We start from the raw sequence: 22,103 nt of genomic DNA on the forward strand, positions 1-22,103 counted from the left end.
AAAGTGGTTAAAGAAATAAAATGGGCTCTTACTAAGAACCCATATACTCCACGAGCACTTCAACTTAAGAAGCAACTCACATCATCTGAACGAAAACCAGAAGGGATCTCCATTTCCCCGCAAACTTGCAGTGGATGTGTTTCCTGAACTCAAACTACAGTCCCAGCAGCATTCTTGGACCCAAATGGCCAGGGCAGAAAATTCACATATTTCTTTTTTTTTTTTTTTTTTTAACGTTTATTTTTGAGAGACAGAGCCTGAGCAGGGGAGGGGCAGAGAGGGAGGGAGACACAGAATCTGAAGAGGCTCCAGGCTCCGAGCTGTCAGCACAGAGCCCGACACGGGGCTCAAACCCACAAGCCGTGAGATCATGACCTGAGCCGAAGTCCGACACTCAACCGACCGAGCCACCCAGGCGCCCCAGAAAATTCACGTTTCAAAATCCATTTAGCCCTGCGACTGACAGGCCTCCACCTCGCTACCGTGTGTAAGTGACTAATCCACAAAGTCTTAACATGTGGAAAATCTACGACAAGGAGCAGAATCTAAAAACAATTCCACGGGCACCTTCTGCGTAACGATTACGCTCAACTAAAGTAACTGAGGGACTGACGGCAGCTCTGAGAGCACCTGTCAGTGTGAAGACACCTCCCAAGACAAAATATGTAAAATCTCCTCATAGATTAGCATTAAGGGATCGACACCTGCAACCGATTCGGTGATGGGGAGCACTATTCTGAGCCTCGGTTAGTGAAGTGTTACCACGCCCCTAAAAGGAACTGCATTGTTCTCATTAGCAGGCCTGTATTACAAAAAACTGCACTCGATTATTATGAACTTGGCCCACGCAGACTTTTGTGGAAATCCGTCTCGTATCTTATTAGAGAAGTATTTCCAAAAGCCTTGGTTTTGCCTCTTGGCTCAACACTAAAATATTTACACTTGGGCCCACTACAGAAAAAGTGTGTTGACCTCGGCCCTTGAAACAGATTCCAAAGATCCTGCTCTTCAACTATTACCTCCTAGCCTGTCGGTTCACCCGCTCAAAGGATTTCTACTCCCCAGTTCATGACTGTCTCCTTTGCATTAGAGATTTTGTCATCACGACTTTCCCTCACAAAGAACCTCAACTTCTCGGTCTGTCATCAACCCTTTATTCTGCCTGCCTGGCAACACCAACACGTAGGAACCGACCACCGCGTCCTTGTCCGTGCCTACTGCTGACCAACAGGAGAAACCACACGACAGCGTACGCTCGGCCTCAGTCCAGGACGGCGAACCTCGCACGGTGAGCGGAGACTGCCCGGGAGCTCGGCAGCGTCTGCCTAGGAAGTGCGTTGACACACGGATTCCCACTTCCTCCAGCTGATTCGCCACAGTCTTTCTTACAGGGAAGAGAGAAGTCCTCGGACGGGAACATCCTCGTCAGCATACTGAGACTCTAGAACCCGGTGTGAACGGTGCTCACCTACTCACTCCTCTCTCGCAGGGGAGGAGCGACGGCCACTCGCCCAGCAGTGGCCAGCCATCTGCGACTTCTGATCTGAACACCGTTTCCTCTCCAAACCTCTGCCTCATGTTCTGCATTAGCACCTAGAGCGAGCTGGTCAATAATATCTCCTGACGAATGAGCGGGCAAATGAATCAATTAATAAAGGGCTCAAGGTGGGGTTTGGGTACCTCCGTGTGTAAATACTATTTTCCATGTAAGGAAGTGACAGTAACTTCTATATGTGGCAGTTGGTGGGCACTGAAGACTGAGTCAGTGGGACTGATTTACTCAGTCCACGAAATGAAGTAAAAAGTTTTAATTCTAGAATCACTTTGTTTATACTTGAATCGGTCCTTTCTCCTACATACCAAAAAAAAAAAAAAAAAAAAAAAAAAAAACCCCAAAACAAAACAAAAAAAACCCAAATTTAAAAACTAAGTTTTTGCATCAGAAGTAGGTTTATTATTGAACAAGAAATAAAGGCCAAGAGATAAATGCAGACATGTGTTTACAGGAGTGAGAGAAATAGCACGGTTGTTCTGACTGAAACTGTTGATCTCGGTTTATGGTCTGGTGTGGACTTCAAAGAAACCACAGCAGAGCATCGATAACATGAGGAGTAAAAGTCATCATAACAAACTTATCTTAAAGCTTAACAATTTCTAAACAGTTTTCACAGGTGGAAAAATACAACACGCGCTTTATTTCATTCATCAAAACCAAATTCACGTTAGTTGCAGAAACGCAAAAAGGGAAAATTCTAACTGAACGATCTCTGTAGAAGATCCCTCTCTGAACATGACTTAAAAGCTCTGAGAGCTGTTTTCATTGAGACACAGTCTACTGCCCTTGGCTCTCGGAGCTGTGTGCCCCCGGCCTGGGGTGACTGATGTGTCCTGCAGAGTGACCCGCGTGAACAGGCCATCGCAACAGACCCTCAGCTCCCCGCAGCCTTACCACAAGCCCTGTGGCCGCCTCCCTCTGTAGGAGCACTGACAGAGAGCCCACTAACGTTCCCTGAGGGTTCCTCCAGAGATGGTGTCCTTCGAAACCACCGAGCATGCTCGCATCCTGATTTTACTTCTGGACTCTGGGTTATATACACTCAGTGTTCATTTCTAAGACATTTCCTAACTACCTTTCACCTCCTACTAACTCCCAGCGGAATTCACTGCTTTCATTTGTGATACGGATGTCCTTTACTGAGCATGTAGGTGTGTGTACGAGTACAAACTTGCTTCCAGTAAATGCACGGAGCATGCTGGCAGGCCGCCTTCTGTGTGATGCCTTACGACACCCTTGTGGTAGCATCATCGTGAGTGGGGCACCACCATCGCCCCGGGTGAAGTCTCGGCATAAGCCTAACAAGAAAGGTGGTAACAGCAGAGCTCCCTATGATTTGAGGGACACTCACCAGGACCCAGGTACTGAGCCAGGTGCTCCACACGTTTCTTCTTGTTTTTTTTTTTTTTTTAATGTTTAATTTGAGAGAGACAGAGAGAGCACGTGTGCACTCAAGGGAGGGGCAGAGAAAGAGGGAGAAAGAGGGAGAGAGATAATCCCAAGCAGGCTCCGCACCGTCAGCGCAGAGCCCAACACAGGGCTCGAACCCAGGAACCGTAGGATTGTGACCTGAGCTGAAACCAAGAGTCAGATGCTTAACCGACTGAGCCACCCAGGCACCCATCACATGTCACTTACACAGCAAGTGTTCTAAGAGTGAGGATTCACACACCAGACCCGCCAACCCCTATAAGTCAGGCTTCAGTGTGTGCACACACCGTCTCTGAGCTCTGTCACAGGGAAGGAGACCAGGGGCAGGTGGGGAACACAGCCCCACCCCGTCAGCCTGTTGCCTGCAGGGGCCTATGTAGCGGCTTCCCACATACCGCCTGCTTCTCCTGACCACTGTCATCGTGCTGATCTCAAGTCCAGCACGTCCGCAAGAGTCTTCAAAGAAAAGACCCCTGAAAACTGGTGTTTGGCTTTTTAAACTAATCTGTGTACATGACAATGTCAATTTCCTGCTTTAAGAGATAGGGTGCATTTGGACTTCCTTCTGTGGCAAGAACCATATTTATAGCCGTGAGTTTTTTCAAACAACCCAAGTTCTGTACATCGTCCTAGCGAGTGACTGAGCTTGAGGGTCGTTTTGGGGACTCCACGACCGGGGTCTTCCTACCAACGTGAGGTCTGTCAAAGGCCCCACGGTGGACTGAAGGCAAATTTCCAGTGCCCTCACACTTCTGAAGTCTTTCATACAGAAGGGTGATCAAGAAATGTGGGCTGACCAGTACAAATATGCAGGTTTACCTACGCCCTCAATAACATGAGTGCTTCTTAAATCAATAAAAACATATGGGAGTGGACAAAGAAGGGAGGAATGTACATTACTAAATCTATTAAATAAGTACAGAAAATATACTGTCTAATAAGTTACGTTAGACTTACATTTATTTTGCCTTCTTTCTGGAAAAGGACAGCTGATCATTCTCGAGTTGAAAATGTCAGGTATTAAGCTAGAATCTCCCTCTTGGAGCTGCTCTCTCAAGACGCTTAACTTACAGAAAGCTTTACAGCCAAGAAAATACAGATAGAGAAATCAGTTTGTGATAACACAATTATCTGAATAAAAAGTAGTAAAAACAAAATGGGAGTACAAGGAACAGGCAGGCTGATCAACAGGAAGCCGTACACCCTGGAGCCTCACGTGTCTCCACAGCCAAGTCCAGACTCTGCGCCAGGAGTTCAGTTACAGTCCTGCCCTTTGGATCTTCTCACAGGTTCCTGCTGGTGCTCTTTTTGCCACACAAGTCACCATCATGTCACAGTGTTTTTAGGACAAAATGGATGGATATACAGTTGACACAGGAACACGTGTTTGAACCACCCAGATCCACCTACGTGTGGATTTTTGGGTAAATACAGTTAAGTACTGTAAATATATTTTCTCTTATTTTCTGAATATCACTTTTTGTCTCTAACTTAGCTTACTTTTCTGTAAGAACATCGTATATAATACAAATAGAATGTACAAAATACACGTTAACTGTTCCTATTTTCTGTAAAGCTTCATTCTGATCAACACTAGGCTACTAATAGTTAAGTTATGGGGGAGTCAGAAGTTGTACATGCATTTACGACTGTGCAGGGGGTCAGCGCCCCTCACCTCTGCCTTGTTCAAGGGTTAACTGTACTCGTTTGTTTTTTTTTTAATGTTTATTTATTTTTGAGAGAGACAGAGACAGAATGCGAGTGGGTTAGGGGCAGAGAGAGAGGGAGACACAGAATCCGAAGCAGGCTCCAGGCTCTGAGCTGTCAGCACGGAGGCCGATGCGGGGCTCGAACTCATGAGCCATGAGATCGTGACCTGAGCTGAAGCCAGATGCTCAACCGACTGAACCACCCGGGCACCCCTGTACTCGTTTTAATCTTAAGCTATCTTTAAGAGAAAAAAAGGACAGCCCCATGTCTGACCGATGCATCTTAAGCACTGAAAATTTCACCAGTGCCAAAAATTTCACCAGTGCCAAACGATTTCTATACAAGTTCTGCATCAATACAGATTTAGTCAATATGACAATTTCTTGACTAAACATAGACATGGTTCTTTCAACTAATGGCCACTACTATTTGCAAAAGGGTGCCAATCAAATACACCTTTAACAAATGAAATTTCAGAGTGATAAAGAATAAAATGTTATATGGCAAAGGACAAATTTGTATCAGGGTAAGACACACTTCCCTTGGTTTATAATGAGACGTTAGCTTTCGCATCAAAACTTACTTTCATAAACTTCTGCTCTACAGTGAATAGGGTTATAACAAGATTCTAGTTTATTTTTAGAGTGTGCTGATTAATAGCTTTCAAAATATTCTAAAATAGGTCAAAAACACTTAAGTGAATCACTTGTAGTATCTCAGGGTGGTAGTCACGTTTACATCTTTAAACAAAACGGCATCTGCAAAATAATCCCCAACTAGTAACCCAACACTCAGCACACTCCACCGACATGCTTCCTTCATGACACCATGCAAAATAAGGGGTATAAAGAACAGTTGGGCATAGATGGAATTGCAAAATAAGGAGTTAAATTAAATTAAAATAGATTATTATAAGTGTTCTCTCTTTCATGGAATTGAAATGGTGGTAGAGAGGAATTGAACATAATACTTTTGTATCTACCTTGATAAAAGAGCCAAAATAATAAAAATACTTATTCTTCTACAACAGAAATAACAACAGGTAACACTCAGAAGTGTTCATTAATCCCCAAGCTAGATCCTATAGATTCCCACATGGGAAATTCAGCAAAATAATAGCTCATAACAAACACACAAGGAAACGTATCACTGAGTAAGAGTCAGTGTAAGCCACCACCGACAGAACAGATGCAAAGCCCAAGAAGTTCAGATTCAGAAGAGACATTAACTCTACATGAAATAAAAAAGAAAGAAAAGGCAGAAAAATCAGAAAATAGTAAGGGCCATAGTAGATGGCCTGGCAGATTTTCTTACGGGGGAAGGGACACAAAACTTCAATAAAACTCAGCAAATGCATTACACATCCAAGTGTTTGCGGGGGAGAAGAGCTGGTGTTCTGACAGATTGATCCGAATCACAGATTCCCAGGGGGCAAAGAGCCGACGGGAGAAGGAAGTGGCTGCACAGAGAGTGTAGCCTGAGAGGTTCTAACATAGTCCCACAGGGAGAACGCAGGAGGAGTAACAAAGAAGAGAGAAAAGGCAAGGTCTGAGTGGTTATCAAAAGGCATTTCAAGAACTGATAAAAAGACACGAGCCCACAGGTAGAGGGTGCACATCACAGATCAAGCAGGAAAAAAATGACTGGAAATCCACACCTAGTCTGTAATAGAACTGCGAAACACAGAAGACAGAGAAAAGGTCTCAAAGCTGCCCAGAGAGAAAGGACAGATCACATTCAAAGAAAGACAGGATGAGAGTCAACCTCTCAACAGCAGTAATAAACATCAAAGCTCTGTGAGAGAGCACTTCCTGCCCTGCCCTGTACCCAGCAATACGTCTGTTCAAGCAAGAAAAAGACTATGAGCCACACAGGAGGTCTGAACGACACTGTTAACAACCTTGAATTCATGGGTTTTCATCACACTCGGTGCTCAATAATCCAAGACGCATTCTCCTCAAGCAAAACTGGAATCTTGACAAAATCTCAGCCTGTGCCGGGTGATGAGACAAGTTTAAACAGAGTCTGAACGACTAGACAACTAGTATCAAATGAACCCTCCAACCACAATTCAGAATTATTTGAGAAATGAACCAAATGGAATACATTTTTAAATCGCCTTATGATCATATATATTTCTACCAAGATAGTGGACCAAATGTTTCGAACAGTCTGCTCACTGAAAACAACTAAAAATGCTGAGTAAAACATTTTTTAAACATCTTCTGGAAGGCTTCTATGGCTGGGTGACAAACAAACAAAACCAAATCAAAGTCCTGGTCCGGCCGATGCTGGGATGCAGAGGGGGCAGGGAGAGGTCAGGTCAGCTGTTACCCTAGGCCGGAACCACACACACACACACACACACACACACACACACACACACACTGTACAGTGTCACAACCAGCAAAGAAAAGCAAGCCAAAGGACAATGGACACCCAGGACCACAGTTACCTGCATGGAGTAGAGGGGCAGGGGTGGGGGGATGTGACAGGGACACAGACCGGGAAACATCAGCTGTGCTCTCTTCTCTTGGGGAGCGGGATCACAGGTACTCATTTTTTTTACTAAGCATCATAACTTACAAAGGATACATGTATCAGATGTTACCAAGCTAAACAATTAAAAAGAATCAGGGCATCTGGCGGGGGGGGGCTCAGTTGGTTGAGCATCTTACACTTGATTTCAACACAGGTCATGATCTTGCGGTTCGTGAGATCGAGCCCCATGCTGGGCTCTGCACTGAGCGTGGAGCCTGCTGGGGATTCTCTCTCCCCTTCTCTCTGTCCCTCCCCTGCTCGCACTCTCTCTCAAAATAAATAAACATTTAAAAAAAAAGAAAGAATCAGGGCGCCTGGATGGCTCAGTTGGTTGAGCATCCAACTTCAGTGATCAAGTCATGATCTCACAGTTCATGAGTTCAAGCCCTGTGTCAGGCTCTGTGCTGACATCTCGGAGCCTGGAGCCTGCTTTCAATTCTCTGTCTCCCTCTCTCTTCCCCACCCTCGTTCCCTCCCTCCCTCTCTCTCTCTCTCTCTCAAAAACAAACATTTTTAAAAATTAAAAAAAAAAAAAGAATCAATGTTATCAAATTCTGAACCCCTTAAATGGGTCCTTAAAATGGACTCATTTAGCTTGGAACTCAGTGAAAATATAAGTATGCACATATGTATGCATCTTATTTATTTGAATCAAGTATTCAAGATTTTAGAAATTACAGAATGGGTGTCATTTGGCTCTGAGGCCTGTATAAGATAATTTATCTCAGAACTCAGTGACAATTTCCACACTCAAGTTCTTACAAAATATTTCAATTCCATTCTCAGTTGAATAGACCTTGGCTATAAATAGCTGAAGGGCCAAAATTGTATTCACTGTGTGTGTGCAGGCGCGTGCACGATTAAGCAGGAGAACGTTCTGAATTCCTAACTGATTTTGCAACAGCGGAACGAAGGCTGCTCCCAAGGTGGGTGCTGCCCGCGCAGGAGAACACGCGGATTACCTGGAACAGCCCCGGAATGTCCACACCCTCAACAGGACAGATGCCGCACTCGAAGTGACCACAAGAAGTCAAATGAATAGACAAGTACTTACTGAAGCAGCAGGGCAAAAATCGTACTATTTCCAAAACAAATGGAAGTACAAATACATCCATTTCTCCCCATAAGTGGACATTACATGTTTTACGCATTTTACGCACAGCCTGTGCTACGCGCCAGCATTTTACAGGCGAGCCTCCCCCACCGTGAGCAGAGCTGTGCTTCCCTCCTCAGGGTGGATGCGAACATTTGAAACCCGGAGGAATGTGTTAACCAAGCTTTTCCCGACAGACCTCTGCCACGGTTCCACTTTCCGACTTGTTACTGCCACGCTCCAAGGAGCGTCCTGTACCTACACGTGTGTGAATCTCACCTCTTTAGAATAAGCCCCTGGAAGGAGAATTACTAGTTTGAATATCAAATTGCCGATATTCAACTGTTTTTACTTACAAAACCGCCAGCGGTGCCACATCCCAACCGGAAGTTCAGGGCCATGCTCGTGGCCCCTCCCGTACCTGCCGATCAGGGGCTGTGACAACTAACAGCATTCTCCTCCGCCCCTCTGTCCTCCTCCCCTGTAGTCTGAGTGCCGCCTTTACCTCCCTCTGTTTCCTGTCACTTAGGCCTGAGATACCGGCTGGGATGAGCCATCGACACGGGGAAGGGGTGGGATCACAGCTACACTTGTGTTTCTCTTAAAATACAGGTACTTGGGAGAATATTACAAAATTATTTGCGAAATGAAAGTAATTATTAGGGTAGAGATATTTTAAGTGATGCTTTAGAATATTTTCGGGACTGTCTAAAACTGTATAACTAAGTGTAAAAGGTTAAAAAGAGGGCAGCTGAAGAAGAGAAAGTGTAGGAACAGGAGAAAGCAGAGCGGGGGGTGAAGGGGCCGGGAGCTCATGTGGAGAGCACACAGGAAGGCAAGAGAGACACGCGCCATCCCGGAACGTGCAGCCCCACTCGCGTCGTGACAGGTAAACTGTAGATGCCACGCGCTCAGAGGTCTGGTGCCGCCTGTGGACTGCGATTCAAACCATGCCTGGGCACTTGTGTGGCAGACAATCCTACCTCACTTCATCGGTATTTGAGCAGGTGAGACAGGTAAGCACGCGGAGACTCACGGAGCCGTTAAACGCACAGTGGGCCACTACCGCGTGCACGCTCACTCCCTCCGGGGTTTTTTCATAAAGGCCGTTCAACCGAACCATGCAGGCCGCTGCGAGACACGTCCTATGAGTAAGAGAAAACTGGGGCCACACCAGCATGTGAAGTGCTTTTAATCAGAGATACGAGCAAGGCCTCCTACGGGGAACAACTAGGACACGCAGCCATAGTGTGGAAGGAACAAGAACGCCACCAACTGCGAGGTCGGCCTGCAGTGGCCGTGAGCTAATGAGGCCTGTTTGATGAATTCCAGAAATCCGTGTCACTGAAGTAGTCACAGATTTCCTCAGGGGGTGGGTTTTTTCAAGGAAATTGTGCCAACAGTGATAAATATCATCTACAAGAGAGAAACACACGATGCAAACCTATCAGTTAACTAAGCTCTCCTGTCACCTCCTTCACTTCGACTCAAAGCTCACCAGATTGCTAAGGGTGAGCTGTGGAAACACAGACGAGGAGCGGTTTGTAATCTAGAAATCATTTCTGCGGTACAAACGGGCCTCCAGCAATCTCAGGCGGAATCTAAAGAGGGCTTCGCTCTTTCCTTTTCGCCAAACGCAAACGCCCTCTTCCCGTGCATCTCCGTATCGTGGTAAACCTTCCCAGGCTCCCGTCAAGTCTGGTACCCCACATTTCCACTGGCATTTCACTGGCCATTTCCAATGGCGCTTCCACCCCACAGACAGGAAAACAGACCCAATACCGAGACACAGCGACCTCAGCCTCCTGTTCTCACAGCCTAGATCTGAGAAGGGGGAACACCCAGTTTTCTCACATTGGGAAGTACATCAACCTACCGTCCTACCACCTTACTTCTGAATGTAACCGAACCTTGCCTCTTTCCTGACACCAGGCACCTGGACGGACACAATCAACCTCTTTCTTCTTTCCTTTCATGCTCCATTTGGATCAGCCTCCCGGTCCTATCAAATCCATCCACTAAAGTTGCCTACACCCACAGTCAGACCTTTCTCTCCCCCGTTTCTTGCCCAAATGGCTGAACAGCCTCCTAACTTGCTTGCAGCCTTAAGACCCATCCAATGCACGACGGATGCCGCCATCACATCAGTGTGATCTTATTTAACAACGAAAATTCTCGTCAAGCCACTCACTACTTAAATTCTTTAAATAGCTCCCTTTATTCTGCAGGAGGAAACCTAGAACCTTCCCTTTTTATGATGTGGGCTGTATCTCCCTCACCCACTTCTCAGAACTTCTGAGCTCAGCTTTAAATGCACCAGGTTTCCTAAAGTACAGCTCTTCCTCATCTACAAAGCTGGGGACTCGGTGACACTTTCCAGACCCCCTGGACTCCACCCACTGGGTTAGCAGACCCTCCTGTGTACGACCACGTGGCCCGTGACCACCAACAGTAGAGGACTGAACGCAAAGTACCGTGTACAGGAGATCCTCACCCACTGCACCTTCAATCGAATTTAACGTGCAATTCACTTATTTCATCTGTGTTCTTGACCCACAGCAGACATTTAATACATATTTTTATTAAAACAAAACATTACCAAGTACATTTACCTGCAAAATGGTGTGCAAATGTCGGGATATTATTCAGACCATTTTTCCCCCCGTGCTCATCACTAAAACTAACAAGTATTTGGTCATAAAATTGTGTTGGTTCATTTATGCCACAGGTATTTATTGCCTAATATTTTAAGGGGTAAAAAGCAAGTTACTCAATGTAAAAAAAGTCCATTCTGGCTTTACTGTGCAAGTTGTTCTTGAGATTATGTCAATGTAGCTGGCTCTGACAATAAATTCTGTACCCGACAAATCTGTTGATATTCAGGCATGACCATTATACTTGAATCAAAGACAAGCCAGTGGTTGAGTCACTTAGGACTTAGAGTCTCCACATAAAAGAAGTCTCTTTTAAGACTTGCCTAAGCATACAAGAATTCACAAAGTGTCAAAAATTCAAAATTTCCCACTGGTTAAAAGACTCTCACTGCCATACTGTGCCAAATTTATTATTTTCCCGAACATTAGGTTTAATCTAATTCAAAGATAAAACCATGTAGTACGTAGGACTCAAAGAAACAAAGAAAAAGGTGTATTAAAGTACCCTCCTATACCTGTTGATAGAAGAAATTCAGAGTCGGCTTGTCTTCAGTAAACTGGTTTAGAAATCCTTTTGGCAAATAACGAATTCTCAATTCATATCTAAAAAACAATTCAGAAAATAGAACAATTAGAAAGAAGTCATTTTCTCAACTCGTAGTCTGTAATTACAGTATTATTGTGAGTATGACATAACCAATTACTCGAAGTATTATTTTTAAAATAAGCTAAAAAACAATCACAGTTTTTAAGCATACGGTTTTCAACCTTTCAGCACAAGAACATGCACGTCTGTTGTCTGAAGCTCAGTGATCCCGCAAGGAGACAGGACAGGAAAGACATCCAGAAGGCACAGGGCCAGCAGTCACTGTCCCCCACTGGGCCGGGTGGCACCCCCTCACACCTCCCCTCGACGGCTGCCCTGATGTGCACGGACTCACACAGAATGCATTCTTCTATGTCTGGTTTTTTCTCACTCGCGGGAAATGCTTGCGATGTGGAGCCCAGCTAGCAGCTGAAGGTCGGTCACGGCTGCCCTGTGTGACAGCCCATATCACCGCGAAAGGCCATCAGAGTTATTACTACTTTGTGGCCCTGATGAGGAAACGGCTATAAACACTCTTTTTTTTTCCTCCTCTAAACATAAAATGATGGGGCACCTTGCTGGCTCAGTCGGTTGAGCGTCCGACTTCAACTCAGGTCATGATCTCGCAGTTCATGAGTTCGAGCCCCACGTCGGGCTCTGTGCTGACAGCTCAGAGCCTGGAGCCTGCTTCAGATTCTGTGTCTCCCTCTCTCTCTGCCCCTCCCCCATTCACGCTCTGTCTCTCTCTCTCTCTCAATAATAAATAAACATTAAAAAAAATTAAACATAAAATGATTTAGTCGCTCAGGAAGCCAAGCTTCAAGAATGGTCGAAACAAACGAACTTCACCAGAATGCTCTCTCACTCGTGTCTTCTGGTGAACATACGGACACACCTCTGCTGGGAAAGGGCGGGGGGGGGGGGGGGGGGACCAGGAGCAGAGTCCCTCAATCACAACACACACACATTTGTATCCACAGATGCCGCCCGTCAGGGAGCTGAAGAAGCCACACCGTCCTACCAGCAGCATGGGGCACTCTGTTTCCCCACACCCTCACCTCTGCCTGGTACCTGCATTTTAGTCCGGGACACTGCGGGAGGGAGGTACAGTGTGGACCGGACTGGCACATCCCGATGGATGATGAGATGGGGCACACCCTTGTCTGATGATGGGCCATTCTGGAGACCTTTTGTGAAACGTCTGTTTTGTCTAAAGGGTTGTGGGCCTCCCCTCCCTGATCCCCAGCTGACCTGTGGGCATTCTTCAGGTATTCAGAGTGGGAGACCACTGTTAGACCGCCCAGTATGTTCTGCCACTCCACAGCTGCCTTTCACTCTCCTGACGGTTATCTTTTAAAAATTACCTTTTTAATATTTATTTATTTATTTATTTATTTTGAGAAAGCATGCACGCAGGGGACGGGCAAAGAGAGAGGGGGAGGGAGTGAGGGAGGGAGAGAGAGAGAAAGAGAGAGAGAGAATCCCAAGCAGGATCCATGCCATCAGTGCAGAGCCCAACGTGGATGGGGCCTGATCTCAGGAACCGTGAGATCATGACCCGAGCCAAAATCAAGAGTCAATGCTTAACCGACTGAGCCACCCAGGCGCACCTAAAAATTATTTTTAAAATATTTTCATTTTAATGCTATCTTTTGAGGAACAAAGTTCATAATTTTTATGCAGCCCTATTTATTCTTTTCCTTTTTAGTAAATTCTTTAAGTGTTTTGTTTATATTTGCCTACCCAAAGGTTATAGAAAGATCTGGGTTTTTTTCCCTAAAGTTTTAGTAATCGATCTTTAAAAAATGTAACAGGCTCACAAGGAAAACACACAAAGTAATCAATACAATGTTTTTGGTTCAGTTAAAGGTGGAAAAAATGCATGATAACACATACACAAGTTCTGCTAAAAGTTTTAAGTGTCCATCTTATTAAAATACACAATCGCCAAACGATCAGGTTCACGTTGACTTCTACTCTCGGAAAGAGGTCAATCATTTACTACAGATATTCTACAAGGGGCAACTGTTTGTGGAAACGCAATAGATTCCATTTATTTTTAACTTGGGACTTAGCAGGTGCTTTAAATGTGCTATTTCTCTTAATGCACACGACAGTCGGAGAACAGAAGTGTCATGATCTAGGCAGGTGACGCTCCTTGAGAGGAAGCAACGGGCTCCGAGCCAGCGCGCTTGGACTCAAACAGGACACCGGAGGCTTCTGCTGTTAGTGCCTCCCATTCTAACAGAGAGGAAACGGATCCCAGGTCAAACGCTGGGCAGCCTGGCTGCACGTTCATGCTGTTAACGTCCAGCATCCCGATGCTGATGCCGACGATGCCTCAACGGACAAGGGCCACTCAGGATCTGACAGAAATTGCGATAAGCATTTGACCCACGGGCTTCTTTCAGTCAGCACCAGCCCTGAGAGGAGCAGAGAGAACGTGGGCCCTGCACTGGGGCTGCCTGGGCTGGGCGTCTGGCTCCGTGGCCCACCGCCGACCGCCGTGGCCCTCCCACACCTCGGTGTCCTCACCAGCCCTCAGAAAGTTTATATGCAATATATGCTCAAAGTCATACAGCAAACACACAGGTATCTACAAGATGGCAGTAAAAGTGACACAGACAAATAGGCACGGTGAGGGGAATGACACGTGATAAAGTATTATTTTGCAAAGGGTGACCAGCAAAGGACACTCAGATTCAGAGACATCTTAATGAAGATCTGAAGGGAGGAAGGGAGTCATGCAATCACGTGCAGGGACAGGAGTTCTAGTACGACGGAAGGGGGTGCATGAAGGCCCTGAGGCTGGGGGATGTGTGGGAAGGCAGACGCAGCTGGGCCCGCTGGGCGCAAGCAGTGAGCAGAAGGGCAGGACCGGGAGGTGGCAGACCACGGAGGACCCTGCACGGCGTGCTTGTGGGGCTCGGAGCACTGTGAGCACAGCAGTTGAGTCACAGGACGTCTACTTCTCTGACCAGGCAGGCGACAGTGTGTAGGACCGGCCAGGGGACCCGGGGGAAGAAGCAGGAGGCCCGGAGGCGAGTGCAGCACCCTGGCTGAAAAGGAAGGGCCTTCTGTTTTCACCGGTGGGGAAAGAGTTTCAGGGACTCAGGTAACGGGCCGAGGTCCCAGGGCTATTTAGAAGCAGACGGGGATCCCTCTACAGAAGTCCATGCAGGAATGCCCCAAAGCAGAACGAAACTGCTAGAAGGCACTGGCGGCTCCGAAACCAGAGAGACGCCCACTGCTCTTACTCTGTGGAGGCCAGCAAGCTCATCAGGTTGCCAAGCGGATTCTGACCACTGCTTTACTGCGCCCACCCGGCACACCCGCCCCACGGCCCTGACGATGCGCGGCCCAGCACACCCGCCCCACGGCCCTGCTGATGACCCACAGCCCAGCACACCTGCCCCGTGGCCCTGACCACGCGCAGGCCAGCACACCTGCCCCACGGCCCTGCTGAGACTGCCCAGGTCTCCTGATGTAATGGCATCCCTTCACTCCGCCTCTGTCCTTAAACCACAGGGCCCAACACCCACAGCCGACTGGCCACGAGTTCCGACATCCCTACTCCCATCTCTTCTGTGAAACTCACCTCTTTCCCGACCCTCCTGCCACTACTCTAAGAGACTGGCTGCATCCCGAGACACATCTCCATTATTCTGCTATATGCCACTCCATGGACTTCCGAAGAGCAGCTAAATATAACATGCCCCAAATAAAATCATCTTTTTTCCGCTTCTCCTAAGTAATTAATTTCCTATGAAGGCCACTGACACTAACCTCCCCTCAGTCTTACCACCAACAATGAGCACCAAGATACCCACAAGCTAACCAAGTAATGGTGAGGAGGAGTGGAAAGTGTTTGGAGAAAGAATCTGTTAAGCTTGATACTGAGAAAGGTTAGCCTGTCTGTGTGTAGTGACACAAAGTACAATTTCCAGAAACAACACAGATATCGTAAGCTCTTTCTTACAACACACTTCCAATTTAAAAATCCTCAAAGGAGGGGCACCTGGGTGGCTCAGTCGGTTGAGTGTCTGACTTTGGCTCAGGTCATGATCTTGCAATTGACAAGTTTGAGCCCCGCATTGGGCTCTGTGCTGACAGCTCAGAGCCTGGAGCCTGCTTCGGATTCTGGGTCTCCCTCTCTCCCTCCCCTCTTCCACTTGTGCTCTCTCTCTCTCTCTCTCTCAAAAATAAATGAACATTAAAAACAATGCTTAAAAAAATTCTCAAAGGAAGGACAGGAATAGAAATTCATCCTTAGACAAAAATTATAGCAGTAATAGCTGTGAGAAAGAATCATCAACGATATCGAGAATACAGGGTAAAAATACAATGAGAAACAGTATCCGCAGAGTCTCAATCTATCTCCCCAGAAGAGTATTTCTTAATTTCAGAGGAAAAAACAGCAACTTTACAGTGGGGAAACCTGGCCACCACCTTAAACCAAATGATCCCAGTTAAAAGCACCTGTAAAAAGGAGTCACATGCTGACAGGATGCAGTGAGACGGGTACAAAAGCTTAGAATTCTGGCCCAAAACACATAACCTCAATATAACCATGAAAAAAGCCCTAGATGAACCTCAATTGAAGGACACGGTACAAATAACCAGCCAGGATTCTTCAAAAGTGTCAGGGTCAGGAAGGACATAGACTGAGGAACTGTCCCAGATTAGAAGAGACTCGAGGAGTCAGAACAGCAAAGTGGTTCCTGGACCAGAAAAGGGATGTTATGTGGGACAACCGTGAAATCTGAGTGACATGTGTAGATTAGTTAAGTAAGACTCTATCAATGTTTATTTTCTGGCTTCAGTGCCAACTACTGTACTATGGTCACGAAAGTTCCAACATTTAGGGAAGCTAGGTGAAGGCACACAGGCCTTAACTATTCTTGCAACTTTGGATACGTATGGAGAATAAAAGAAATTCCACAGGCGCAGCTAACTGTTCCGTAACCACGGTGATAACCCACCAGAACCTCTCTCCAAGCAGCCTGGCCAGTGTCAGCCGGCAGCCGCAGACCCACTGGAAACGATCTTCCAGCTGCCCGTGTTCGGTGCAGAAGCATCCGGTAAGTGTCTAATTAACAGAGCAGCAAATTGGAAGTGCATCCGTGTTTTAAAGGTGTCACTTCCAAACCTGTCAGAGTGCTCCTCTACTTAACGTCTTTCTGCTTTGAACCCTCCTAAGAACTCTTGCTGAATGCAGGATTACAACGAAAGACTGGCTTCTTAAAAGAAGGTGTATGCAGGGGCGGTGTCATTTCGATACAACATAGAAAACCACCAAATACAATCTAAAGCTTCCTAAACTATCATTATTCATTTTCATTGGTCTTCTTTGGAAAATGACGCCTCTCCCCTCTCCTGCAGAGTGAGGGGCTTGCGCAGCAGCGAACAGGGCAGCGCTAAGCAGGCTGCTAAGCAGGAGGGCAGCAACCGCGGCTCACTAACAATGACGAGAATGTTCCTCCTCACTCACTTGACAAAGCCCCAAATACTTCCTCAAATGCCAAGAGGGCCGTCTCTTAGACTTGGGTTCAACATCAGAAGGATTGGGCCGTCCCCCCCCCCCAACCCCGGTGCCCTGACGGGCTATTTATATCCGCTTAGCCCACTCGATGCCCAACAGCCACCCTACATAGGTGGCTCCAGATAAGTGAAGTTTAGTTACCAAAATGTGATTAACCAGAATGATCTAGGAACAAAACTTTCAAGCTGAAATCTCTCAAAACTCAAATCTCTCAAAGGACACCGTTTGCCGCAGTATATGCTAGTACGACATTGCCACGGAAGCGTTTTTTGGCGGACTCCAGATCCTAACAAATACTACCTGCTCCACTGGGACCTCCCTTGACAGGGACCTCCAGGCCTCCTAGGGACAGGGGAGCCAGCTCCTGCTTCCTCCTGGACAGACTGGGCAGGAAGCAAGGCAGGTAGGAACCCGAGTCTTCTAAGGGGCTGACTTTTCGAGCCCTGCCTCAGAACCTGATGGGTCAGCACGAGTCCCGATGGGGCCTTCGGGAGACCGGGCGGAGGGGGGCAGGACACTCCCCTCGGGGAGGCTCTGCACTATTGCCCTCTGGTCCTTTATCTTACCCAACCGATGAGATCCCCGACGATATTCCTTTAGGGTTTTCTTTTCTTTTCACATTACAAAAGCTTATCAGGCTGTTATGTCATTTTCTGGGACTTACTTTTTTTTTAATTGAGGTAAAATTCACATCACAAAAAAATTAACCTTTTTAACGCGTACAGTTCAGTGGCACTTAGTGCACTCACAACAGTGTCATGGGAGACTCGACTCTGCCACACGAGGCTACATGGCTAAGATTCACCCACACAGCTACACGTCCCTACAGTTCATTCATTTTGACCTGCGTGACATCCTACGTCTGCGGCCCAGCACGGGATTTACCCGTTTACCTTCTCTCACCAGCAGCGCAGGCAAACACCCTGTCGGAGCCACCACCTCTCCCGCTACTGACGCTGCCCACAACTCACTTTCTGCCAACCAGTGTGGATCTTGTGGGCTAGGTCCCCACCCCCCTGATCGCCATCCCCCCGATTACTGGCCAAACTTGTTTTCTCCTTTATGACAACGCCGTCATGTCCCTTGTCCGTGAACTGAGTTGCCTGCAACTCTCATACTAATCAGAAGAGCATCGTCCTTTGTAAATTACAAACGTGACAAATATCTCCTCTCGGCTGCAACTTGCTTCTGCACTTTTACAAATACACCTTTTAATACACAGAGGCTCTTCATCTCAATGAAGTTAAATTTGCTATTCTTTCCTTTTCCAGAGAATGCCTTTGGGGTTATTAAATCTTCCTGCTCCAGGACCAGCAGTACCTTCATATTTTTCATTAAGCTTTTTTCTCACCTGGTCCATCTTCAGTGGGTCCCTGTGTGTTGCTTGAGGCAGGATCTACTTTGTGGTTATTCTTCCCACCGGGACAGCCACTTATCCAACCAGCCCTTCCTGTCCCCAGCGGCCAGCCACGGCACCACTGGAAGGTCCCCCTGCCTGACACAGCTACACCCACACAGTGTGCCACAAGCTGGCTTGTGTTGAAAGACCTCAGGACCCGGGTGAGCAAGCTTGTGTCTCAGGGTTATTGAACAGGAGGAACAGATCCTACGGCAGATGGCACGAAAATAAATCGATGTTCAAAAACTTCCCGAGAATGGAAACTGACGCCCGATTATTCCGGGGAGTCCTAGCACTTCCATTCGAAGAACATCTTACTTTTCAGAACTAAAGCCGGGAGTGCAGCTGTCCTCACAAAGCCACCTAACGAACTGAGAGAAGGTCCCTGCTAGCGAGGGGGAAATGTGATCAAAAATGTTCTGTCTCTGGTGCTTACATACCTTAACAGGAGCAGAGAAGAAAGAGCTGAGCACACGGACTCAACTGCCTACTCTGCCGTATGATCTCAAGGAAGTTTTTTCAGCCTCTCTGAACCACAGCTGTCTCACCAGTAGCATGGCAAAAGGTGAGGACCCACCTGCAAAGACTATCATAGGAAGAACGAACTTGGGTAAAGTAAGCCAGGTGCTTAGCACAATGTCCACCACATTGTAAGCAATGTGTGCCACTGTGAAAACACGGTTATTCACACAATCTACAACTGTCCATCCCTAGAGGAAGACAACTTACTGTCCCATCAAAGTGCTTTGCCTCTAGGTTTATTTTACATTTCCACTACCACTAATTCCATTCTCACTTAAAGTGTTTATGAGGTGCCTCCTATATACCAGGCACGACCAACTAGAAACTAGGAATAGAGCAGCGGGTGAGACAAAGTCCCTGAGGGAGAGAAAGGTCATCAGGTGGGCAGGCCCTAAAGACAGAACGGTCGGGGAAGACCACAGGCCGAAAGCGGACAGCGGACACTGGTCTGAACGATGGGAGGCCCACGCGGTGACGGAAACGACAGGGGAGCACGTTCAGCAGAGTCACATGAAGCACAAAGTCTCATTCGAGAACCAGAAGGAGCCGTGGGGCTGGGGCAGAGCGAGTGGAAAGTTCTCCAAGACAAAGGAAAGGTGGGCCGAGGCCGGTGCCATTCAGCAGGCCAGGAAGCTGGCGGCAGAGAGGATCCAATGAGACCCCGACCAGGCAGCGAGGAAGAGACGACACTGAAACGTGCGGCCGCTTGAGTGGACGAAGGGAACGAGAGCGAGAGGAGATGGGGCTGAGAGATGATCGGGAACTCTGGAGTTGGCTCCAGGTGTGACGAGGTGCTACTGGAAGCTTCTGCAGGAGTGAGTTTCATACTCCACTGGATGCTTGTGTTTTTAAAGACTCTTGAGCAAACCCCGTAAGCTCTACCTTAAAAAAAAAATCGCCCTACAACCGCTTCTCACTCCATCGCTACTCCCCCAGGCCACCTGCTGTTAGGATTTTTGCCTGGGCTACGGCAATAACCGGTTTATGGGTTCCCTGTGTCTCTCCTATTAACATGTGAATTTGATGCCAAACGCAGGTCTACAGAGAGGAGGAAGAGGAAAAGAGGTCACTGGAGCAGTCCAAAATTTAAATGCTGGCCAGAGGACAGAATGTTTTTGCTTTATACATTCTGAGAAGTATCTTCAGGGGCCCATCTGTTTCTGTAGTGATTCTTGTAGAACAAGCCTTTTATTATTATGTAGTTGCCCTCCACATCCCTATTAATGCTCTTCTGTCTTCAAACTTTTTTCATAGGATATTAATAAAACAATACCAATCCCCCGGCCCCCCTTCTTCCACCTAGTTAGCAGGAAGGGAAATTCTTTTCTTTTCTCTTCTCTTCTTTTCTTTTCTACCCACCCACCCACCCACCCACCCATCCATCTAAATGAGGTTGAAGAGAACAGAATGGCACTGGATGAAAATCTGAGACCTCGGCGTACTAGTGAGGTTGGGTATGATTTTGTGAAGCACATACGGAGACCTACATGTACGTGGTTCTGAGACACACACACGTGTCTGTGCTGCATCTTAAGGTAAAACGTTTCTTTCCGTAAGTCACATGAAAATGTCTTGAATATCACTGTGCTGGGTGTGTCATAAGGAGCAGAGAGCTGGACCGTATTTGTAATCACACCCTAACAGGTTCTGACCACTCACTCCTAGTCTACTTGACCTTCTGAAGTCTAGTCTGTGATTTCCCTTCACCCTACTTTCCCGTCTTTCTTCCTCCCCTTTTCTTGCCTCCTTTCGATTATGGAGTTTCTCAATACCTACTCAGCCACCTACCTGTTACGTTATACAATCTACTTCTAATGTTTTATGGTTGCCCTAGTATACAATTTTATTTTTAACATTTTTATATATAATTTTAAAACCCGGCTGACAGAGCCTTAATTCCGATCACCTCTCTTCTGACATACTGGGTTCAACTATCTGGGTTTTACTTTTTTCATATAAAAAATCAGCTTTTACCACTTTATGTGTTTTCAGAGCCAATGCTTATCTGTAGCTACCCGATTTTTTTCCTAGCACTCCTTCTGCCACCCGAAACCCTCCTTCAGAGACCATTTTCCCTTCTCCCGAGTGTATTTATAGGAGGTTCCTTTGCTGGTATAGTCTCTGCGGAAAGCATCGCTGTCGTCCTGCTCTTGAATGGCCACTGAATCGGACAAAAAATACAGGTTGCCGGTGACTTCTCCTCCCCACCTTGCACAGATCACTGCTGTGGAGAACTGTGAATGTGTCCCTGGTTGCTTTAGCATCATCTCTTTTTTTTCCTTTGTACACGACTTGACGATAATCCACCAAAGTGTAGATCTATTTTTTTAACCGTGTTTGGGGTTTTGCATTAATCCTGGTTCTGAGGACTCATGTTATTTGCCAATTCCAGAAAATTCTCAGCCATAATCTCTTCGGGAGTATTTCCTCCTCCTCAGTCTTTTTATCTCCTCCTGGAGCCCCTGTCAGAAATGGGTCTGCCTCCTCAGTTTTCGTGTCGTGCCATTTCCTTTCATATTCTCTACCTGTTCATCTCCCCATGCTATCTTTTGGGCAAATTTTCTCAGATCCGTGTTTCTGTTGACCAATTTTTCACCTACATCTAACTTGCTATTTTAACCATCCAGTGGTTTCCAGAACTCGAGTTTGGTTCTTTTTCAATCTACTTGGTTCTCCGTAATAGGCTCCTGTTCCTTACTGACGCCCTAAGTCCTGCCTCCTCTGACGTGAGCACCGACAGGCGGCAGGAAGCCTGGCCCTCCCGAAACACCCACAGGGATCACCTGTGCCTCCAACCCATCTCCTCTCCTCCTCCCTCCCTCCTCCTCTCCTCCCCCCGCCATCCACGCACCTTCACCGATCTTAGTGGCCTCGCTACCACTCAGACTTAAGGTTACAGTTAAGGCTGGGTTCACTTTAAAAGCCTGCACTGGGAAGTCAGCTAAATTCAAGTCAAAGCTGTATCTGGAGCTCTCTCTGCAGGTGGAACTCAAATCGAGTCTGTTACCTATCTCCCCTGTCTTTACCTCCTAAGGTCTGTGGAGAGCTATGAGAGATAAACATTTTACGA

General features: G+C 46.9%; 1 protein-coding gene across 25 annotated transcripts in view; it reads right to left on the reverse strand.

Annotated features, from left to right (window-relative positions):
- The window catches only part of PTK2 (protein tyrosine kinase 2), a 256,865-nt gene that overhangs the window by 133,904 nt on the left and 100,858 nt on the right, over positions 1-22,103 (reverse strand). For all 25 annotated transcript variants that reach the window (XM_043601871.1, XM_043601859.1, XM_043601851.1 and 22 more), the window contains one exon: positions 11,500-11,587. In XM_043601871.1, coding sequence (XP_043457806.1) covers positions 11,500-11,587 — 88 coding nt within the window. The remainder of the gene's footprint in view (positions 1-11,499; positions 11,588-22,103) is intronic.

Source organism: Prionailurus bengalensis, chromosome F2, assembly GCF_016509475.1.
Source record: "Prionailurus bengalensis isolate Pbe53 chromosome F2, Fcat_Pben_1.1_paternal_pri, whole genome shotgun sequence".
Classification (NCBI taxonomy): domain Eukaryota; kingdom Metazoa; phylum Chordata; class Mammalia; order Carnivora; family Felidae; genus Prionailurus; species Prionailurus bengalensis.